The sequence below is a fragment of the Plasmodium coatneyi genome, chromosome 14 (genome assembly GCF_001680005.1).
Source record: "Plasmodium coatneyi strain Hackeri chromosome 14, complete sequence".
Taxonomy (NCBI): Eukaryota; Apicomplexa; class Aconoidasida; order Haemosporida; family Plasmodiidae; genus Plasmodium; species Plasmodium coatneyi.
Genome location: NC_033569.1, coordinates 1,406,220 through 1,428,350, shown reverse-complemented (window position 1 = coordinate 1,428,350; position 22,131 = coordinate 1,406,220). Strand labels below are relative to the sequence as shown.

The following is a 22,131-nucleotide window of genomic DNA, read 5'->3' as shown; positions in this document are numbered from 1 at the left end:
ACTAACAATAGCTACTTCGCTTGGAACGATTTTGCCAACAGGGGAGATGCAGTTAAATTACAACAAAAACAAGAAAAAATTAAAAACGGGCATGTTCTTCTGATCAAACTGGAACTTACAAACTTTTTACAATTTAGCAAATTGGCTGTTTTGGAAATATGCCGACATATATGTATATGCAACATATGTTGGAGAAAAAAAAAAAAAAAAAAAAAAAATACATCCTCCTATTTTGCAAGATATAATACCATAGGATTTTTTTTTTTTTTTTTTTTTTTTTTTTTTTTTTCTGAACAGGTCAGGTAAATTTGATCAAAAAGTTTGTCACAAATTTTTCTTACATAACCCCCTCAGAGCTACATAGTAGTGGTAGTAATAGTCATTTTTTTTTTTTTTTTTTTTTAATCACTTTGAAATTGGTTCATCTGTTTAGAAGAGGAAGAAAAAAAGTGTTGGTTGTTGCTCGTCCCAATTAGCAAATTAAATAGGAAGCATAACAAGGAAGCCAGTTGGGGGGGAGTTCACTCTGGTCTGTTTTAATCCTCAGAAGTTTGAGCGGCCTTGGCAAACTTCCCATGGAAAACGGTTTTCTCGTTGCATACACGTGTTTGTAGTAACGTCCAAAGGGATGACACGTTTGTCAAGCCGAAAAGTAAATCAATATACGCACACGGCGGTATGTTAACTTCGAGCAGGTGAACAGTTAACCCAAATTAGCCAAAACGGGGACAGAAAAAAGGAAGCATCAAGCAAGGGTACCCACTATAAAGGCAATCGCACAAAATAAATTCATATGTATATATAATACGTGCATATAGTGATTCCCCTCCTTCCTGTGGCAAAATGAAACTGGACAGAAAGAAGGACTTCAAAAAAAAACTTGTAACATGCTTCTCGCTGCTACAAGTTTCGGACCCCATCAAAGTGATCGTCGATGAAACCTTCATCCACCTTTGTATTGTCCACAAAATTCCCATTAAAGAAGAGCTAGCTAAACTGATAAACAGGCAACTGATGCTCATGACCACAAAATGCATCTCCACGTGTGCCAAAAAAACGCATAATGAAGAAACGGCCTACGGGATTAGGAAGATAACTCATTACAAGTGCAACCACAATGGTGATAATGTGAAAAACTCTGTGGACGTATTTTTAAAAAAGATGAAAGGTGAAAGGAACTCCCCCTTTTCGGTGAACAATTTTTTCGAAAATGAGGTTTCCGTGACGCACAACTTTGACAGTGTGTGCAATGTGAGGGGGAAACAAGCAAAGGGGGAGGAAGCAACCAAGGTGGAAGAAGCAACTACTAAGGAGGAAGCAGCACCTAAGGTGGAAGAAGCAACCAAGAAGGAGGAGGAAGCACCAAACGGGGAAGGTGAACCCAATGGGGAGGAAGCAACCAAAGAGGAGGAATCGCAAAATGGTGGACAGACCGAGTGGAAAGTCGAGCTTTCCGATTCCATGAAATGCATAATCGACTTAGTAAAAAATAACAACGAAAAGAAGTTTTTTGTGGCAACGAACAATAACGAGTTGAGATCCTTCCTCAGGTTAGTCACTTGAAGCACCCTTCCGTGCCGTTCGCCAGGACAAGGCGTTTGGATGCACATTTGTTCCTTTGTATATATGTACCTTCTTACACTTGTATATGTGTAAATTTTCCGCACCACTTCCCGCAGGAAGGTGTTCATCGTTCCCATCATCTACATCAGCGAGGGGGGCGCCATAAAAATGGAAAACCTTTCCACGAAGAACACGAACAAGAAGGAAGTCGTCGAATTGCGCAAGATGAAAATGCTTAAGTGGGAACGGGAGCTCAGGATGTCAGAGCAGAAGAGGGACAAGGATAAAGTGAAAAAAAATGGGAAGAAAAAAAAAAAAGCCAGGGGGAGAAATGGGAGGTAGATCATGCATGTGGACACTTCCAACTTCGCCTCGTAAAGGTGTGCCCAAGCATATCGCGATGTATGTTGCGAAGAAAAACCAAAAGGAGTTTTTTCCTTTTTTTTTTGTTATAACATGCCAACATAGTGTTTGACCCCTCGTGCTGTTCACACATGTGCCTTTTTGCACACACCATTTGTTGCACAGGGTAATTTTTTTTTCTTTTTTTTTGTATCGAATTAAATTTAATAACGCGTTTGTAAAAGTTGCCATTTTGGCTGACTTTTTTTTTTTGAAAAAAATATAAAAGTTCATATAAGGGATACACCAAGAGGTGCGGTGAGTTTGCATGCACTCCTACACAAGTGCATACCGTCCATGTGAGGTTGCCCCTCGTAACATCGTCCATTTCTATTCTTCAAAGAGGCAGACGCGACGTCGAGGGGGAAAGGCCTTTTAAACGAACGCGTAAAGGCGGAGTGCAAAACTAAAACAAAATTAACACAAAAAGTGTCCACTGTGAAGGAGGTGGACATATTGCACAGTGGCTGTAAAAAGGAGTGAGGATGCGAAAAAATAAAAAAAAATAAAAAAAGGGGGGAGGGGAGACTATGACGATGTCAGGATTTTTACTCCCCAGGGACACTAAAAAGGTTCAAAAAAAAAAAAAAAAAAAATCATATCTTTTTTAACAAATGATTTATCAAATTTTTCATGATTGGCTGACCCTTCTTTGTTTTTCTATTTAATTTTTTAAACTTTTTAATTCTTATCATTTTTTTTTGTTTTTTTTCTTGTTCACTTTTCTGAATTGCAGCTTCTTTCTCCTTCAAGTACAACTCCCTCTGCTTCCTTTTCATAGAAACTATATTAATTTCTTTGCTATACACGGATTTTCCATGCTTCCCGTGGTTGTTCCTTTGGTGCTCCGTTTGAGTTTCATCCTCGCTGCTGCCCTCGGGACGTTCCTGCGATGCAGGAGTGTTTTTTTTTTTCGTAGCACTCCCTTTTGTTTTGTTCCCACGTAGGGGATGTGTGCCGTTGTTGTTGCGGTCTGTGATTATTGGAGAATCCTCCCTTTGGTCTTCTTGGCTGTGGTCTCCATTGGCGGTTTCTATGTCTGTCTCGTCCCCTTCTTCTTTCCCCTCTACTGTTTTCTTTCCTGGCTGTCCATCCGCATGGACCCGCTCGGGCGTGAAGAAGAAGTCTTTTATGGGGTCACTGCGAACTAACTCCTTCTTTGGTTCATCAGATTTCGCAAACTTTTTAAACTTTCGAAGGAATTTTTGGTCAGTGAAATATTTGTTCTTCTTCCGAAGGTAGTTTTTATTCTTTATGTGGCGGTTTTTACTTGAAAAGAGGGTTCTCTTCTTCATTTTGGAAGGGGTACAAGGTTGGCAGCTGCGGATTGGAGAGGGCACTTCATTTTACGTTATCTTGTGGTACTTTGTAGAGTTATCCCTATTTCGTTTTACTCTTTTTTATTTGCTTAACGTTTAGGTGATAAAAAAAAATTTCAATTTTCTCGGGAGCGCAATCCCCTCTTTTCGTTGATCATGGCAGTATTTTTAAGAACAGGGGTTTGCTTCAAAATTTTGGGGTAAATTGCAAAAATTGTAAAACTACTTCACCATTCACCAGTTTAAAAAAGTAGCTTCCTATGGTTTTGCCCCCTCTGGTTGGAAGAAGAGACGTTTCATTTGAGGCCGTATGCCAAATGGGAAAAATGGGAAATGGTAACTCAACGGTTTTTTTTTTTTTTTTTTTTTTTTTTGTTCATACGAAATGGGTATATTTTGCCTGACCCCGCAAGGTAAAAAAAAAGAAGTCGTTTTTGACACGGCGACCATTACAGCAGACCAGCACAAGCAACCACGTGGTAGATTTATTTGTTTTCTCCTTTTCTACAAACTGTTTGCATAAACGAGGGGGAAAGGAAAAAAAAAAAAAAAAAGGGAAGAATACATTGGTATGCATTAATTCTTCTGGATAGCTTTTTTTTTTTTGGTACAGTCGCTTAAAATCACCTGGCGCGAATAACTTTTATTCACAAAAGTGGGAGACCGCATTAGGAAGCACTGCCTGTCGAATGCGCCAGCCTCTTTATTTGCCAAAAAACGAGAGCAGCTATCATCTGTCCGGATAACAGCGCGAGGGTAAACGTGGAGGGGAATAAACAAAAAAAGGAAAAAAAAATTCCCCCTTTGCGAGACAGCCAACCAGACCACATCAGAACATTTTTTTGAAACGGCTAGCTGAACGAAGCCTACTGCGTTGCAGTGGGGAGAGTGGAAAAAAGAAAAAAAAATATATATATCATTTCTACAAAACGACAGATGATGTTACCATGGAAGGGAAATCTTCAATGCAGAAAAAAGCAGCCGTCGGGAAGAAATTAAACGGTGGTAAGCATGTAATTAGAGGGAGGCGAGGAGGTGCCTCTCACAAAATGGGGAAAGAGATGGGAAAACAGAAAGGAAGACCAAATAGAGAAGGAAGAGGTGGTGCAGAGATGGAGTGTGGCGCACCCAGGAATGGGAAGTATTATAACCCCCAGATGAAGGGGAAAGCAACCCATTCAAGATTTAACAGTAGCATGTTCCGAAAGGGTCATCGAAGTGGTAACATGCAAGGTGTAGCTGGAAAGGGAAAGCACAAGAGTGGCCTCCATGGAGGAGGAAGAAAAAGTAGAAATGGCGCAGAAAGGTACCCCTATGAGGGGATATCTACAGAGGAAGCGGCAAATCTGGACGATGAAAATGCTCCTCACACATTTAGTGATGCGTACTACTACGAAAACGAGAGCTCGGCGGCAAGCGAGGGAGAACCCCCCATGGAGCAAACGAACCATGCAGAGGAAACAACAAGTCGAAAGGACCCACCTATTAACAGTGACCAACAACCGACCATGGATTACGTGGAATATATGAACAACCTCAAAAAGGGAGAAGATCCAAAAGGTGATGAAGAAAACACATTGGACTCTCCTGAAGGGAAGGAAGAAGTTGGTAGACACGTATCCGGTGATGAGGATCAAGTATCAGTTGGTGAGGATGAAAAAGGAATTTTCAAAATTTTCCTTCTGTTCTCCCCGCTCGCTATTACAAGCATAAGAAACAGAAGCTGCGTTATAAATGCTGATGAGCACATGTCATTTCTGGAGAACCAATTAAAGACAGTGGAGGATTTACTGTCCAATGCAAGGAGTGCAAAGGAGAATTCGTTCCTCAGGACCAAAGTGGAAACAATAAAAAATAAACTGAAGAACGTACGGTTGGATATTCTTTTTTTTACTTTGCTATCTTTACGAGACAGTGTTATTAACAAAAGGGGGAAGCTGCAAATATATGTGCATACAGTTAACGGGTTACTAATTTTTGTGTCCCCATCATTTCGCGTACCTCGAAGTTTTTCCCTTTTTAAAAAGGTCATGTTAAATTTGATGCTGCGGAATGTCGTGCTCGACCCGGACGGGCGTCCACTGTTGAAGGTTCTCCCCGAGCCGGTCAAGCACTACGTGGGGTCCTCCGTGTAAGTTCACAAACGAAAAAAAAAAACAAATAGATAAAAATATATATAGTGAGAGAAATAACTTGCAGCTGCAGTTGCAACTGCGTGGATAACCGCAACGGCTGCCGCCTGAACCCACCACGCTATTAATTCTTATCCCCCTTTTTTTTCACCCCTTCAGCTGCATCGGAATTTCAAACATGGGTTTTCCCGCAGATGTTAAGAAGCTATCCAAAAAGATAAAGGAGACAAAGAACGAATATTCCTTTTTCCTTTCTCTGTCCACCGCATTTGATATAACACACTTTATCGAATCCATTTCCAAGACTGATTCTGAGTGTTTCCCCTTCGACTACATCATTCGCGTGTCGGACCTCCCTCTATCCACAGTTGCCGTTTGTTCCAAGCTAACGCATTTTTTAAATGAATAATGTGCCAGAGGGGGAATATACCCTCTGTCCTCCTTCTGAGCATTTAAGTTTATGTGTTGTGTAGCCAACCCGGTCAGTTAAAATTCTTCTGCTTCAGCTCCTCGAAGGGAGTTACACGACTAGCGATGTTGACTGAAGGGGGGATTCAAGAAATGGGTGACGTGGACATCGCTATGCCGGTGCACATATGTTACATATATTTATGCGTGCAAAATTTTTCGCTCACTTTTGCGCACACTTTGGTGGGCCTCTTTTTTTTGTAATTTGTTACCTCCGAAGAGATGGTAGTCCTCCCCCGCTTCGTCATCCGAGCTGTCCTCCGGCGGGTTGTCCAAATAGACCTAAAGGGGAAGCGCGGTAATGTGTAGACGTGCAAACAGTATATACGGAGACCACATATTAGTGCGTCAAGGGAACAACACAAATGTTCCCCTATGGATGTTTTTTTTTTTTTTTTTTTTTTTTTTTTACCTGGTCCCTCTCCAGACAGCCGAGCAAAAAGTGGGTGACAATTTTGTTGTGCACTTCCAGAGGTAGATCAACAAACTTCCCCGTGAGAGAATTCGTAAAGCTTTTTTTTTCCTCGTGGATGTAGTTGGCCAGTTGGGAGATGCCCCTCCGTTCCTCTACCCCTGTAAATGGAAAGTTCGGCGTGAGTAATATTAATTCGGTCATGGGTGAGAAAACGTGATGGACATATATGCCACGCTTCCTTTTCGCGATCGTTGCACGTGGCATACCTAGCAACTTGTTGGGGGGTTCCTCCATGAGGGGGGCGCTCCTGTAGGTCCTGAGGGGCTTCTCCTTGGAGATGGTTTTATCCCTCTCGTGGTGGGCTCCCTCCGTGGTTTTGTTAGGCGCGAGGTTGGCTGAAATGGGGGGGAAGTTTCGTGCAAATGGTCATGCAAATGGTTATGCAAATGGTGGAGAGGCGCTTCACCGATCAACCAATCTGCTGTTCCATTATTTGTCTTACTTCGCGCCTTCTGCAGTTGCCCCTTGAGGATGTCCTTCTTCCTCGTGAGGGCGTCAATTTGTTGTGCCAGCTGTGACAGGGCATGCAGATCCCGGGGGTTGGTTTTCTTCTTAGCATAATTGAGCGTATCGATTTCCCGCTGAATGGAGCAGATCTCCCTCTGGACAGTGATACGCGAAATAGGCACAGCGTCCAAACTTTTCTTGTTGCTAAAAATCTCATGGAAACTCTGCTTCTTTTTCATTTCTACCAGGTCCTCAATTTGTCTTTCCGTGTAACGAAAGTTTTTTAAGTCTTCAATTTTCTCTCTCAAAAAGTGGTGGAAATTTTTTAAAACATCTACATCGATGGAAAATAACTTAATGCAGTTATATTCATCCACGGAAAACTTTTGGTCGGATATGTTGTTCAGGTCGCAGAGGAAGGTACTACCCCCATGGGGGACGCACCAATTATCATGCGTTGTTAATTCACTAGTGTGTAGCTTCCTATTTTTTACCATCTGATTCTTCATTCGGGAGAAGAAGTATACATTTTCGATGTTTTCCAAGTGGGCTATTTCAAGTTTGACGTTTGTGTGTCTATCAATGCAGAAGTAGTTTTCGCTTTTTACAACGTTGGTTATGAAAAAAATATTTTTTTTATTTTTTTGGATTGTCTGTTCGTCAGTTGTTGCGTTGGTTGCCTCTTCATTTGGGGCGTTCACCTCCTTCGCTTTTCTTCTCTGCTCAGTGGGGACATTCTTCCCACCAGGGGGGTTACCCATTGGGTCATTTTTCATTCTCTCCCCGGTCGCAACTCTTACCAGGTGGTTCGCATCGTTAACCTTAACCAAATGGCCAATCACATGGTAGGCAAAGTTAATATGCTCACTCATATCCAGGAGGAAGGTTTTTTTTAACTGAAAGTAGGTGATAATTTCGTAGGTCATATATTTATACACCTCCAGTTTGATCTTCTTCTCCTCCTTGTATATTTGTATTAACCGTTCAGGTGTCATTGTCTCTTTAGCAAATAGTTCTCCTCCGTGGTCGTCACTGCCATCCTTCGAATCTTCAAAGAGTCTCTTCCCTTGGTGGTTATCCTTTGTGGCGCTCCTACTTCGCGTGAGACTGTCACGGCTGTAACGACTGTCACCACTGTCGGAAGATCCATGACCTGGTCGTTGTTTACCCTCATACACGTGGGACCCCTTCTTCATCACTTTCTTCCTCCTGTTCCAGTCTTCTCTCTTCTCCCCCCTGTCGTTTGTGTATAACTCGTTCCCCCCATCTGACGTGGTCACATCGAAATGTTTGCTAACTCCGTCCTGTGTGTGTAGGGTGCTTTCCTTTTTCTTCTTTTCCTTTTTTACGTTCTTTTTTTTATGAGAAGAATAGTCTGACGGGGAGGACTCCCCCGTTTCGCTGTACAATTTGTTTAAGCGTCTACCCTTCACTCTATCCGTTTGGTAACCAAGCTTTTCATTTTCTCCCCGTTTGGTTGCTTCTTTCTCCTGCATCCGTGACAGAGAAGAATCCTTCCCTTTTTTGATATCATCATATGAATCATTTCCGTGTAGATCTCCCTCCACGGCGGAACTTGCAGCGGTACCTCCCCCTCCAACTTTCGAACTCTGTTTATTCTTTTTTTTTTCTGCTGTTGTTCCTTCTTTGGTAGATCTACCAGATATGTCCGCTTTGTCTGTCGACGGGGGGGCAACTTTCTTCTTCGTCTTCCCCAGTGCGGCTTTACCACCCGTAGCAGTGGTAACTGATTTCCCCCCCTGCACCACATAGTTGCTGTCATCGTCCTGATCTGTTTTTTCCACCTGCGATTGGGGTTTTACCTTTTTTAGGAGAATCCTCCGATGTTCCTTTATCATGTGTTCTTCATGCCTCTTCGCTAGGATCAGTTCCCTTTCATATTCTGGCAGATCCTCCAAGTCACTCATTTCGTCTTGACTGTCCGAAGCGTCATTGTCGGGGGGGTCCTGGTAAAAGCCGCTTTCATCGTAACTACTTGCGCTGTGTGGGCCCACGCCCTGCTCGCTTTCCTCACTTCCTTGTGCATCTTTGTTCCTTTTTTTCTTCTCAGAGCGGTTCTCCTTTTCCATTGTGGATTCATCCAGAGACGCTTCTATTCGGAGGAGCAAATATGGGGCTCTCAGCCTGGGGCTCCTCCCTCCATGTGGTCGGTGAACAGTCGGTTAGACGGTCACTCTGTTGGGTTGGTGCGATTACGTAGCACGTGGTATGGGAGGAATGTGGTCTACCAAAAAGGCTGTTCTGTTGCTTTATTTTCCTTCACTTTCATTTATACCTATATACCTTGTTAGTGCGACTCTCCCCCCTACTGCGGCTCTACACGGTCGACTAGGGTCACACTAAAAAAAGGCCAACGCAGTACCTCCACGTTCCATTCGCCCCCTTGTTCCTAACAGGTTTTAGGGTCCCGTCACGAACTGCATCGCCAAGCGGCAGTTGCATATTCACCTTAATGAGGGAGAATTCCAACGGGGGAATTTTTTAAAACGTTCACCGGAGATGGAAATTAATTATTTTTATTTTCAGCTTAACATTACCGCGAAGGGGTATAAAAAAAAAAAAAAAAAAAAAAAAAACGTTACAATTTTTACAGTGGAAAAATAGGGAGCGTAACCCATCGGGGTAGGACCGCCGAGTCACCTTCACGGGGTCGTATTCGCTGCTAAATGAAGAATATAATTTCCCCCTTGTAGGACTAACACGGATGTCTTCCAACCAGTGAGTGGAAAAGCAAAAGAAACGCACGTCCCCTACCCCTTTGTGAAGCATCCAAACAAATTTTTAGAAAACACACTTTGCTAATTAAGCAAGAGGAGTCATTCGAATTAGGTCACCATGGGAGATGAATACCAACACATGAGGGGGCTCCACGCTGACAACGCCAAGGCAACTCGTTTGGGTTACCTCCAAAAAGGTATGCTTATGGAAAAAAAAAAAAAAAAATATTAATTCACACCGAATGAAAAAAAATTAAGAAACACCCACCAACCGTTGCGGTGAAAAAAAGGACACCGGATGGGCAGCCACAGATAAGTGTAGTGTGACATTTTTTCTCTTATTAGGAAGAGGCGACAGATGCGTGCTGACAACAGTGAGCAACTTGGTTAGCAATTCGGTCATTTAGAATGCCCCCCTAGACGTAATATTTAACAATGTGGCTGGAACGGAGAACCGTCTTGAATATGTTCACAAATTCAGTGCATTCGTCGGTTGGCTGGTCGGGCAGGCCCTGGGTGATCAGCTTCTGCCGCACGGCATTCAGGAGGTAATTATATTTTTCATTCCACTTGGCCTCCTCTTTAGACTTTTCCTCCTGGGTAAGTTCAACAAGGTTGTATTCTTTTTTTTCTTCTTCGTCTTCCATTTTGAGTAATTCAATCACCTGATCCGTTTGGGGTGATTCCTTCTCTTCTGGTAGGTTTAGAAGTGCCGGGTCTATCTCACCCTTCTTATCGTCCTCCCCGTGCAGTAACCCGTTATGGTTGTGTGCGTCGAGAAAGTGCGGGACCTTCTGTCCGTTTGTCAAAATGGATAGCTGTGACATTTGGAGCCTCTTCTGCAGAATATTATTGGAGGTGTTCAACGGAAGCATTAAGGAGAGTATCATCAGAGACTTAATTAAAAAGGGGTAGTTCTGCGGATACACAAGGTGGATTCTTTGTTTAGAAAAAATGGGAGATTCTAGAAGAAATATTAAGTTGTCTAGCTGATGAAAGAAGTCCGAGTTCAGATTCAACAGAGACAAGTAGGAGCAGATGAGGTAAGCCAACTTATACTTCTGTAACCATAGAAGGAACGAAATGGCCGAAATTGGGTTCCTTAACCAGGCTATTAAAATAAGGGAGAACAACGAATACTGCTTCTTCAGAAAAAGAGCATTTCTTAGGTATTTAGTCTCCTCCGACGTTAGAAGAACCCAACATAGCACCTGAATGAATTTTGTCACAAAGGGTATCTTCTCTTCATGGATTAGGGAGTAAGACAAGTAGGCAAAAAACTTCTTGTTGTTCAGGCAGCGTGACAAATGTTGGACGATTATTTTTCCTTTATGTATTAGTAACTGGTCATCGTTTCGAAAGAGGGCAATCAAATTGTTACTCACCTGCTCATAAAAATGGAACTTATTGTCGACGGTTGAACACATGGCAGAAAGAACCGTTAGCGAAAGCAGTACCACCTGCTTGTCGTTATTTCTAAGACATTTGAAAACGCAAGTGATTATTTCATCGTAGTGTTTTTTTATCACTTCGTTTTTGTAAATGAGCATTTCGATTAACCATTGCAGACAGATGATCACAGGGTAGATGCTCCTCTTATCTAGACTGTCCTGGAAAATGTCCTCCTCTATGTCCGACGATGGGTCAATGCGGCGGTTTGAAGGTTCCTTCCCTTTTGCCCCACCGCTTAGCTGTGCCTCTCTGTCTGTGGCTGCACCGTGGACTGCACCCCTGCTTAGGCCTGTGCCTTCCCCCTCGCTGACGTACCCATGACGGCTGGCCCGCTTGGCCAACTTCCTAATATAGTATGCCTCCGTCTTGAGGGGATCCCGCAGAGGAATTTTTTTCTTCCTCAGTTCGTTCATTAACCTCTCATGCTTCTGCAGAAACTTTGCGTTGTAGTTGTTGCTCCGGGGGGGGCCTCCCCCTGCTGTTCATTCGTCTGGATGCCATCGACGTCAATGGCACCATTGGCACCATTTGGGGACGTGTCCGCCTGTGCCCCCTCTTTGCTTTTCCCCTCGTCGGAGGAGTCCCCCTCCTGGTAAAACAGGTTGCAGGACTCGTAACTGAAGTCTTCGCTTGCTGCACCACGTGCACCTTCTAGCAAGTGTGCTTCGTTTGCACTGTCTTCCCCAATTGGATCGTTTGGATAGGCTGCTTTATCTGCCTTACCGGTCACGTTAATCTGCCCTGATTCACTCCCGCTCGGTTCTGACCTCGGTGGGCGTCTCTCACGGGAGGGGTCTTTCCCTGGTTCGCTTCTCCCCTCCACGGTGTGATCACTTTCTGGTTGGCTTTTCCTCTGCGGCGTTTGCTCAGTACCCCCCTTGGGACGCCTGCTCAGTTGGAGCGGTTTTCCCCTGCTGTGATTAATTTCACGTGGTGAGTTTCCTTCGCTGGCAGGATGGGCCTCCACAGAGTGCCTGGTTTCTCCCGTCTGGTTGACTTCATTCTTCGTGGAAAGCTCAACCTTACTAATAGTACTGCAGATAATGGAACAAACAAGCTTGGTCAAAAGAGGGGCACACTTCATGTCGGAAAATTTAATAAAGCTGATCAGAAGCTCGCTACACTTCCTAGCAGTGTAGTGGATATCAAAGTGCAGATGAGCTGTGCAGGCGATAATTCTCTTAATCAACTCACAAATGAACAAATTATTTTTTTTTGCATTTCGATAAATGTCATAAAAATGAACATTTAAAATTTGAATAAAATGATAAAGCCAAAGGAGACACTTATGTTTTATAATGGTATTTTTGTGAATAGAAAAGTCAATAAAAATAAAAGCAATATGTTTAAAAAATGACCTGACTTGTTCATAATTTGAAGTGATAATTTGATCTACATATAGGTCGAGACATTGATTTGCTTGTTTTTGAATATCTCTATTTTGATCTGCCAACATGAGGAAAAGATCACTAATGAAAAAGTGGAAGTATTCAAATAAGTTTACCGTTTTGATGTTCTGAAAGAGAAGAAGCCAAGATAGAATGACTTGTCTGGCGTTTGAATTTTCTATCCCAATCCTCTCCTTTAAAATAAAAATAATTTTGTAAATATTAAAAACATTATTGTATGAACAAGTCAGGTCTTTTAATAAATTGTCCAGAAAGGCTCCTCCACTTTTGACATTTGGACAAGTATCCGAAAAAATACGAAAGAGACAATCAAAAATGTCCTCGATATAATAAAAAACTACACTTTTGGATACTTTGCAAAGATTGTAGAGACTTTCACACACGTAATATCTGACTTTAGGATCTGGGTCACTTACGCATGAAATGATTAACTTCAAAATGGCAGAGAAATAAAATTTTATTTGCGTATCTACAGTGATTGAGATGAAGGCCAAGGCTATGAGTCCTCCACACCTTTCAGCGGGGTGTATGCTTTGGACAAATTTCTCCTTCAAAAAATTTATTATGCTGATCACCTTTTTGTTTTGGTATTTATTCGTTACGTTCTCTATATCAGCATCGTGTTCATATAATATTTTGTTTACCTGACTCAGTTCGCTAAACCGGTTTGATATCCCCAACTTGTTCATTTTTTTTTTTTTTTTTTTTTTCCATTTGGCTCATCTCTGCGGGCGTTATGGCGGACATTCCTCGTTCATACTTCCCGTGAAACAGACCTGTTGTCTTCCCAATCGCCAGATCAATATGGCAGTTCTCTTGGTACTTTTCCAGGAGGAGTTTCTTAATAATTTCGGACCCAAGGAGGAGCTTTTCTTCGCTTGGTTCTTTTAGCAAGCTGCTCATCTTTTCCACTTCTCCGGATTTTTTTTTTTCCCGATGGTTGTCCTGTTCGACGGTCACTTCGTCGGTTCGCTTTCCCTGATCGACGGTCACCTCGTCGGTCATTTTCCCCTGTTCTACACTTACTTCATCTGTCCTTTTTCCCTGCTCGGTGTAGTCCCTAAAGTAGTGTTCGCTGTTTACTGCGTCCACCTCCGTCTGCGAATTCAACCCCTCAAATGTGTGCACATCCTTGTGTGCAAAGTTGTTGTATTCATCGGACACGCCTCCATCCTGGTCACCCTGATTCAGTATGTAATCCACCTGCACCTGTTCATCCTCCTTTTCCTTCAGCAGCAAAAGTTTCACCACCTCCGCGATTTCCTGCGCCCCCTTTTTCCTCTTTTCGTATGTTTTGTCTCCAAGCAATTTCTGAATATTTACGCTGATTACGTCTTCCTTGGCCTCATTTTTTTCGAGGCCCTTGATCAGGTTTAGGAACATGGTTCGGTTAGGGTAGTACCCTGCGTAGTGTTCTAGGGGGAGTACGTCCAGGGAGGAAAAAACACCTCCCCCGAATTAAAAATGCATTCACAAAAAGGGGTTCTGCAGAAGCAGTTACGCAAACAGGTTCGTCAGGAAGAGGAAAGCACACACTCCCACATTTGCAACGTGCTCAACGGAGGTGATTAATCCTGCAAAGACTTCACCTCCTTATTATGTCACATCACAGGGTTAAAGAAAAAGTGGAAAAAAAATTAAAGCAAAACTTGTGTGGGAAAAATCTACACCACACGAATACGCACGGCTTCAAAGAGGCAACTTATACTAAACGAAACAAAGTACCAATTAAAAATGAAGAAAAAAAAAAAAAAATACATATATATATATAACAGATAAGTTAGGGACTGACAAACGCTTGTACAGCCACATGTGACGCTGAAAGGAAGTGGATCATTTTGTGTTCGTAACGTAGCAACATGAGGGGTAGGCACATAAAGCATGTTTGGTAAAAAAAAAAAAAAAAAATGCTCGGGGAAAACGCCCTAAGAGGTGCTATATACTATACACCCCGCTTCGCAAGAATAGCAGCGTGAAAATTGCACACGTGGAAGTATCATCTAAAAATTATATGTATCGTTTGTTCACAGATGGGGCTTTCCATGTATGCATGCACAAGGCGTCCCCCCGACAGTCACCACGACGGTCATCACGATAGTTACTCCCAAATGTGCGAACCTGTGTTGGTGCTTAAAAGTGTAAACCTGTGAAGGACACAAACCTGCGTGGTGTTCCCCACAGGGCGTGGCCACGGTTAAACAACTTGGCTGCGAAAACTGAACGGAGGGACCACGTGCTGGAAGAAGACAGTTCACAAAGGTGATTTGATTCTATTATGAGCGACTGGAAAAGCGAAAGCGAGAATTGGGTGTGTGTAGTTTGTTGAATTGGCATAGCATCCTAAGGGCAGCTTGCCACGCACACCCACGGGGCACGGGGGTTCTCATGTTGCGCGTTCGTACGTGCATGTGTTTGTGCCGTGTGGGTTTATTTGCTTCTGTTTTCCTTTGTTATTCCCTTCTTCCCTTATTGTGTGCCCATTCAGTTACCCTCCTGCGGGATAACGCACTGAGTGGTGGCGTGTGCCGCTTCCAATAGTTTAGGGTGCTCCGAAGGGTCATCACCGGTTCGTCATTTTTTTTCACCCTGTATAAATAAGTTAGCAAGCGTTATCGAAGCATGTAAGGATATACGCATAAACAAGTATTTTTTTTTTTTTTTTTTTTTTTTTTTTTTGCCCCTTGTATACACCAACTTAAACGAAGAAGTAAATAAGAAAAAAAAAAAATCCATTTTGTACGCCCGCTAAATTGTTAAGCTTTGTAAGAAAGTCAACCCCCATTGGCGAGGCGCACTTACAGCGAAGCACGAAGCTTTTTGCGTAAAGTTTGTTCCGCAAGTCCGTCGGCTTGGACTGATCATAGGGGCTGCATCATCCCATCGTGTTGTATGCCGCAACGGGGAAGGCCAAATTAATCGTTTAAGAAGCGGGCATACCTGCAAACGTGCAAAGCTGTGACTCGACGGCGAAACGACTTCCCCTGGGGGGCACGCGAAGCAACCGGTGAGGAAACGAACAGACCGTTCCTGCATCGATTTGTGTGCCGCACGTCCGTAGGTGAGTACCGGTATACCGACAGGCGACCCGCTCCCCAATGCCGAAGCTAACCCATACCCTTTCCAATTTCACGAAACAGTCACCTCCGTAGATTATTTATTATGCAACAGAAAAATCCTCCCCTGGTAGGTCTTCGCATGACTGTGCGGGAAGCATCCTAGCGTGAATATTTGCGCTGACCCTAATCCTGACCGTGCAAAAAATATTAATTGTTTTTGTTTTTCCCCCCCTGTTGCGCAGAAAAAACAGCGAACGTACGAATCCGTGAACATCGAGGAGATGGAAGGAAAGAGGGAAGCCCCGGAAGGCTGCAACCTGGTGGCCAAGAAGGAAAACGAACAGATAGATGCAGATTTGTATTCCAGACAGTTGGGAACATACGGTTTTGAATTAATGAACAAACTGATTAAGCTTAACATCCTCATCGTGAATGTAAAAAGTGTTGGCTTGGAATGTGCAAAGAATTTAATTCTGTCCGGACCCAAGTCTGTGTGTATATACGACAATGACCTCTGCCAAATGTCCGACGTCGGGGCGAATTTCTTCATCGGTGAGGAAGACGTATCGAACAAACTAACCCGAAGTGATGCAGTGATAAAGCAACTGAAGGAACTGAATAGCTATGTGCATATATACAACCATAAAGGAGAGTTGGATGAGAAATTTCTCCAATCCTTCGATGTGGTTGTATGTTGTGATTTAAGTCATACCCATTTGGTGAAGTACAGCAAAATGGTCAGAAACATTTCGCTTACTAAGAAGATCGCTTTTCTGTGTTGTAATATTTATGGCTTGTGTGGGTATCTCTTTGTAGACTTTGGAAAAGGCTTTGTCTGTTACGATAAGGATGGGGAGAATACTAAGTCTTGCAACATTAGTAAAATAAGCAAGGCTACTAAAGGAGTGGTCTCCTTCGACTTTGATAAGGGGGCCCCCTTCGAAAAAGGAGACTACATTAAATTCACCAACGTAGAAGGAATGACCCAAATAAACAACAAAATATACAAGATAGAAGATATGCAAAAATATACGTTTACCATTGGGGACACGTCTCATTTTGAGGAATACTTGAAGGGGGGGGAGTGCACGCAGGTGAAGAGTCACCTCAGGATGGACTTCCAGCCGTACGATTTTGTGTGCACAAATCCCTTAGCTTGGGATGGGGCGGCAACAGAACAATTGGCAACCGACTGTATTCCAACCGTATTCGACGAGACGATCTACGAAGATGTGCCCCCCCCGCAGTCCTTCCTCATTTCCGACTACGCCAAGTGTGATATGAGCAACCAGCTGCATTACGCCATTCAGGGATTGAAAAATTACGAAGCGGAAAATAACAATGTGTTGCCACAGAATTGGGAAGAGGAGGCCTTCGAGAAGGTGTTTCAAATTGCGGTTCAGCTGAACGAGGCAGACAAGCAAGCGAAGAAGACGTATGCTGTAGAGGAGGTGAAAAAGGATGTAGTGTTGAAAGTGGCAAAATATTGTACAGCTCACCTTGCACCAGTAGCTTCCTTCTTTGGGGGGTTACTAGCACAGGAGGTAATAAAATATACAGGCAAATATATGCCCATATATCAACTGCTTTATGTGGACTTTTTCGAGTGCATCACACTTGGCGGGGAAAAGGACACCGGTATTAAAAACGATGACATCGCTAAGGAGAATAGCAAAAACGATAACGTCATTACCGTGTTTGGGAAAGCCTTCCAGAAGAGACTGAACGAATTGAATGTATTCCTTGTCGGATCTGGAGCGTTAGGATGTGAATACGCCAAGCTGTTTTCGCTACTAGATATGTGCTCAGCCAAACATAAGGGAAAACTAACCATAACGGATAACGATAACATAGAAGTGTCCAACTTGAATAGACAGTTCCTTTTTAGAAGAGAAAATGTGGGAAAATCAAAATCGCTAGTTGCATCTGGAATAATAAAGGAGAAGAACCCAAACATGGATGTACAATCGCTGGAGACGAAGGTTGGACCAGAGAACGAACACATTTTTAACGAGACCTTTTGGACGAAACAACACATGATCGTAAATGCTCTGGATAACATTCAAGCGAGACAATACGTAGACAACAAATGTGTTTGGTATTCTAAACCTTTGTTCGAATCGGGTACCTTAGGAACAAAGGGAAATGTGCAAATTATTTTACCGTTCCTGACTCAGTCGTATAACGATAGTTATGACCCACCTGAGGATTCGATCCCTCTGTGTACTCTCAAACATTTTCCCTACGATATAGTGCATACGATTGAATATGCAAGGGATATTTTCCAGGGGCTCTTTTATAATACGCCTCTAAGTTTGCAGGAATTTTTAAAGGACAAAAAGGAATACATAAAAAAAGTGGAAGAAGAAGGGAACAATGCATCGTTACTAGAGACGTTGCAAAATGTGTTGACCACCCTGAGGGAAGTATCCAAAGAGTGCAATTTTAAATTTTGCGTAAAAAAAGCAGTCGATCTATTCCACACCAATTTTGTTAACCAAATTGAGCAGCTGTTGTATTCCTTCCCATTGGACTACAAATTGGCTAGTGGGGAATTCTTTTGGGTTGGTCAGAAAAAACCTCCACAAGTAATATCCTTTGACCTAAGCAACGACTTTGTGAAGGAGTTTCTCTTCTCCACGTCGAACCTCTTCGCACAGGTTTATAACATCCCACAATGTTATGACTTGAAGTACATTTTAGATGTAGCTAGCCAAATTGAAGTGAAACCATTTCAGCCAAAAAGAGTAAAAGTAAAAATGGATGAAAAGAACCTGAACAATATTTCCATCTCGTTTATGGATGACGAAAAATTAATTCACGATTTTTGTGAAGAGCTCTTAAACATAGACTGTCAACACGTGAAGGTTTCTCCGATAGAGTTCGATAAAGATGAAGAGACCAACATGCACGTGAATTTTATTTACTCTTTTGCTAATTTGAGGGCCATAAATTATAAAATTGAGACGTGCGATAAATTGAAGGCTAAAATTGTTGCGGGGAAAATTATTCCCGCCTTGGCCACCACCACGTCAATCATTACCGGCTTGGTGGGAATGGAACTACTAAAGTATGTGAATTATTGTGGATACCTGCAGATGTATGTGAAGGCAACAGAGGAGGAGAAGAAACAAATGAAGGACCTACTGTCATATTTTAAAAACGCCTTTATTAACACTGCTCTTCCGTTGATCCTCTTCTCTGAACCCATGCCACCAATAAAGATGCGCGACAAGGAGTATGACGAACTTATGAAGGGTCCCATAAAGGCCATCCCCAACGGATTCACCTCCTGGGATAAAATAGAAATACACATAGGTATGCTGAAAACGGTATAGTGGTCAACCGTTTCGTCATTTCACCGCTTTGTCATCTCACCACTCCATGAGCAACCCATTTTCCTTGCCCATCCCCCCCCGCAGTGAACGGAACTATCAAGAACCTCATCGACCACATAAACGACCAGTACAACATCGAAGTGAATCTGATCTCCGTGGGAAACGCCTGCCTGTATAACTGTTACCTGCCGGCACACAACAAGGAGCGCCTCAACAAACCAATCCATACAATCTACTCTGAGATCACCAAACAGAAGCTGCTCGACGATAAGAACTACATCGTCGTGGAGGCCAGCTGTAGTGACCAGGACCTCGTGGATGTCCTCATACCATCCATTAAGTTTATCTACAAGTGAAGTCCACGCGGGGAAGGCGAACCAACGACTGCACAACTGCACAATTGCACAACTGCATAACTGCATTTTTGTCCAGATTATATAAGCAGACATATGGGGGGAGAGAAGGGAAATGTGCACGCCCCTCCCACACCGTATATGCGTGACTGCCTAACCGTGTACCATCGGTACTTTTATGTGTAAAATTTTTGCTAACGCCCATGTGCGGGTTAGCATGTTTTGGAAGCGTTTCACCAATGGCTTACCTTGCGGGGTCAGGTAAATTGTACCCATTTCGTATGAACAAAAAAAAAAAAAAAAAAAAAAAAAAAAAACGCGACAAGGGAAAAACGCAGACATAGACGTGATGCGTTTTTACCAACTCAGCCATGAATGGTGAAAAATAGCAAACAAATGAACATAAATTTATAAACGAATTAAGCAGAGGTGGTCGCCCTTGCCGATCTTACCGAGCGGGCTTAAAATTTCCCCCTGAAGTGAACCAACTTAAAGTCCTTGCTCCCCTTGAGCGAGTTGTATATCCCGAAGAGGGTTGCCATGTCACGGAACCCCGCAGCCTCGATCATAATGTCTAGGACCAAATCGATCATGTTGTTCATGAAGGTTTCACAGTAGAGTTCGACGTCCCCCGGGGGGGAAGCAGGGAAGGCATTCCCATCTGGACCGCCACACGCAGCAGCGTGAAAGACGTTCGTGAGGGGAGTCACTGTCCCGTCGTGGAGGGCGTCCCTAGGAACGTCCATATTGGTTTTCAGCACATGGAAGTTGTGGTGTATGCTCTTGTTACGGTGGATGTAGTTGGAGACAAATGTTTTGAGGTTAGTCAGGTAGCTGACCAGCTGTGCCTTTCTCTTTCCTCCAATTTGGACTTTCTCCCGAATGGTGCGCCCAATGGGTGTGCTGGATTCTCCGGGAGTGTTTTCTGTGCTTGTCCCGTTTGGCGTGGTGTCGGAAATTTGCGGTTCGTCATCCTGGTTCACGTGGATCGCGTCAAAGATGCGAAAGCCACGCTGCTCAAAGAGGCGGACCAGCCCGTCATTCGAGAAGCCCCTTTTGCTGAATATCAGGCGGTAGGTCTGCTTGAGGAGCTTCTTCTCTTCCACGACCTCCGGGTTGTGCAATTTAAGAAGAGAAAAAAATCGAACCCACAACAAGTCATCCTCACAACGGTGTCTCCTCACCAGTTTATCTTTTTCATATAATTGCAGATATTCCTTCGATATAATTCTATGAAATCTTTTCCCCCCTCTGGAGGTAAACTTAGAGGTATAAACGTACTTGTATAGTAGTTCATTTTCATCCTTATAGTTTGCCGCTTTAAAAATTTTTATGAGCACATTTGCAACGTCTTGCGGTTTTAAGGCTAAGTAGAAGTAGATCAGCTTGGCTTTTAGTTTATCTGATAGTTTCCCAAACGTAGGGTAGTCAATTATGTTATATTTTTTGTCATATATTTTGGAGAGGTATTCAATTTTTAAAAAATCTAAGATGTACCTTTTTCGTACTTCTACCGGGATACATAATCTTAAGCTCCTCAAATATTTGATGAGAAAAATTCTTAAGACCTTTAATCCTAAGACGCAATAAATTTTAAACTTATTGTGTCTAATAACGTCGTCTGTTATATTTAGTGTATGTTGTGTTGTGCCGAATGGGACGTTCTCATTGTCATATGTGTACAGGTTGGTAAATAGCTTGTTCAGATTTACACAGACGTCTTTAAATAACAAATGGGGGGATACTTGTAGGAAGTTTCCCAACCGCACCATGATTTCGTTGCACTCCTCTTTGAAGTCAAACGTCAGGTGCTGCATCATTTCGGCGGAGCTTGTTATGATTGCTCCGTCTGGGTTGACTCCGGCATGGACGTCACTAGCGGAGCTGTTCATCACTTTAGCTGCGTTGCAACGGGTTGTTGGCACTTCACAGGGAGATTTTCCCCTTCCGTTTTTTATCCCTCCATGCCTCCTAAAAGTGTAATTACTCACGAAGGTTAATACCCGTTTTGTCTTTTTTCTTCCTTTTTGTTCGTCCAATTGGGGGGAGATGGACATCCCGTTTTTACCCCCCCTTGAGCGCAGCTTTGAAATTTCCGTCTCGCCTCCCCTTTTAGTGGACATATTCATCACGTTCGGGAGGTGACACTTGGCCACCATGCACTGGTTCATTTGGGCGAGGAAGAAATTTAAAATGAACAAGAAAAAGATCAATCCTTTTAACTTCCTTTGGTTATTTTTCAGCATTTTTTGTGTGTTCCCTTGGGGAGGGGCCACTCAACGGTGACAGCGTTGGTTACTCGGCAGTTGCACTGCACAGCGGTGTGGTGGTACGTTGCTTTTTTTTCTTCTTTTCCTCTTGAGGCAACCCCGCTTCCTTCATTCACGCTGTAAATGCTGCACACTAGTTTTGCCTCCCATCTTTTGGCGTCCACTGTTGCAACACTTCAGTACCCCGGGACACTGCACAAAAATTATCTACACAATTCTTTCAACTTCACACAGTTGGGCGACTTTCGCCTGTTCTCATTGTTTGCATTTTTTTTCGTGGACTGCTCATGTGGCAAACGTGTATGAACATGTGCAGGTGATTTTTCGCTCTTTCGGCAGGCACTGGTGGAAGGGAATGAACTTTGCAATACGTGGAACAAACCCGGTTAAAATAAGCCAGGCGAAGTGCCTCCAAAGGAATGGAGATTTATGTTACTGCTACGAGTGGGGAACCCTCACGAGCGAAACGTGAAGTATGAAAGAATGGCTACTTAGTATTTTTTTTTTTTTAAACTCCTAATTTTCACCTGATTGGTCAATAATTTTCATTTTGGCTAGCCCATCGCTGAAGGCAGAAAGTGGTGGCGTGAATGGCCAAAAAGGTGTATTCTACTTGGCCGATGGGGAGTTCCCCATTCTTCTTTCCTTTACCGAAACGATTTGCACATCGGATAAGCGAAGCCGCAACGAGTTAATCACCAAAAAATGT

The 22,131-nt window shown here is 43.1% G+C and overlaps 7 protein-coding genes across 7 annotated transcripts; 3 read left to right on the top strand and 4 right to left on the bottom strand.

Annotated features, from left to right (window-relative positions):
* Positions 1–843: 843 nt before the first annotated feature.
* PCOAH_00054300 (Uncharacterized protein) lies at positions 844–1,905 on the top strand (the record flags this gene model as incomplete). The annotated part of the gene is made up of 2 exons (XM_020062210.1): positions 844–1,550; positions 1,680–1,905. The coding sequence occupies 2 exons, from the start codon at positions 844–846 to the stop codon at positions 1,903–1,905; spliced, it is 933 nt and encodes a 310-aa protein (XP_019917776.1).
* A 656-nt stretch (positions 1,906–2,561) lies between these two features.
* PCOAH_00054290 (Uncharacterized protein) lies at positions 2,562–3,260 on the bottom strand (the record flags this gene model as incomplete). Its single annotated transcript, XM_020062209.1, has 1 exon — positions 2,562–3,260. The coding sequence occupies one exon, from the start codon at positions 3,258–3,260 to the stop codon at positions 2,562–2,564; it is 699 nt and encodes a 232-aa protein (XP_019917825.1).
* Positions 3,261–4,231: 971 nt separating this feature from the next.
* PCOAH_00054280 (Ribosome biogenesis protein) lies at positions 4,232–5,825 on the top strand (the record flags this gene model as incomplete). The annotated part of the gene is made up of 2 exons (XM_020062208.1): positions 4,232–5,415; positions 5,576–5,825. 2 exons carry the CDS (start codon positions 4,232–4,234, stop codon positions 5,823–5,825), a joined length of 1,434 nt encoding a protein of 477 aa, XP_019917518.1.
* Positions 5,826–5,898: 73 nt separating this feature from the next.
* PCOAH_00054270 (Uncharacterized protein) lies at positions 5,899–8,896 on the bottom strand (the record flags this gene model as incomplete). Its single annotated transcript, XM_020062207.1, has 5 exons — positions 5,899–5,957; positions 6,097–6,166; positions 6,297–6,457; positions 6,566–6,694; positions 6,766–8,896. 5 exons carry the CDS (start codon positions 8,894–8,896, stop codon positions 5,899–5,901), a joined length of 2,550 nt encoding a protein of 849 aa, XP_019917712.1.
* Positions 8,897–9,960: 1,064 nt separating this feature from the next.
* PCOAH_00054260 (Uncharacterized protein) lies at positions 9,961–13,788 on the bottom strand (the record flags this gene model as incomplete). The annotated part of the gene is made up of 3 exons (XM_020062206.1): positions 9,961–11,471; positions 11,513–13,062; positions 13,166–13,788. 3 exons carry the CDS (start codon positions 13,786–13,788, stop codon positions 9,961–9,963), a joined length of 3,684 nt encoding a protein of 1,227 aa, XP_019917833.1.
* A 1,776-nt stretch (positions 13,789–15,564) lies between these two features.
* On the top strand, positions 15,565–19,155 carry PCOAH_00054250 (Ubiquitin-activating enzyme e1; the record flags this gene model as incomplete). The annotated part of the gene is made up of 3 exons (XM_020062205.1): positions 15,565–15,588; positions 15,704–18,779; positions 18,884–19,155. The coding sequence occupies 3 exons, from the start codon at positions 15,565–15,567 to the stop codon at positions 19,153–19,155; spliced, it is 3,372 nt and encodes a 1,123-aa protein (XP_019917898.1).
* Positions 19,156–19,613: 458 nt separating this feature from the next.
* PCOAH_00054240 (Uncharacterized protein) lies at positions 19,614–21,398 on the bottom strand (the record flags this gene model as incomplete). Its single annotated transcript, XM_020062204.1, has 1 exon — positions 19,614–21,398. One exon carries the CDS (start codon positions 21,396–21,398, stop codon positions 19,614–19,616), a length of 1,785 nt encoding a protein of 594 aa, XP_019917594.1.
* Between the last annotated feature and the right edge of the window lie 733 nt (positions 21,399–22,131).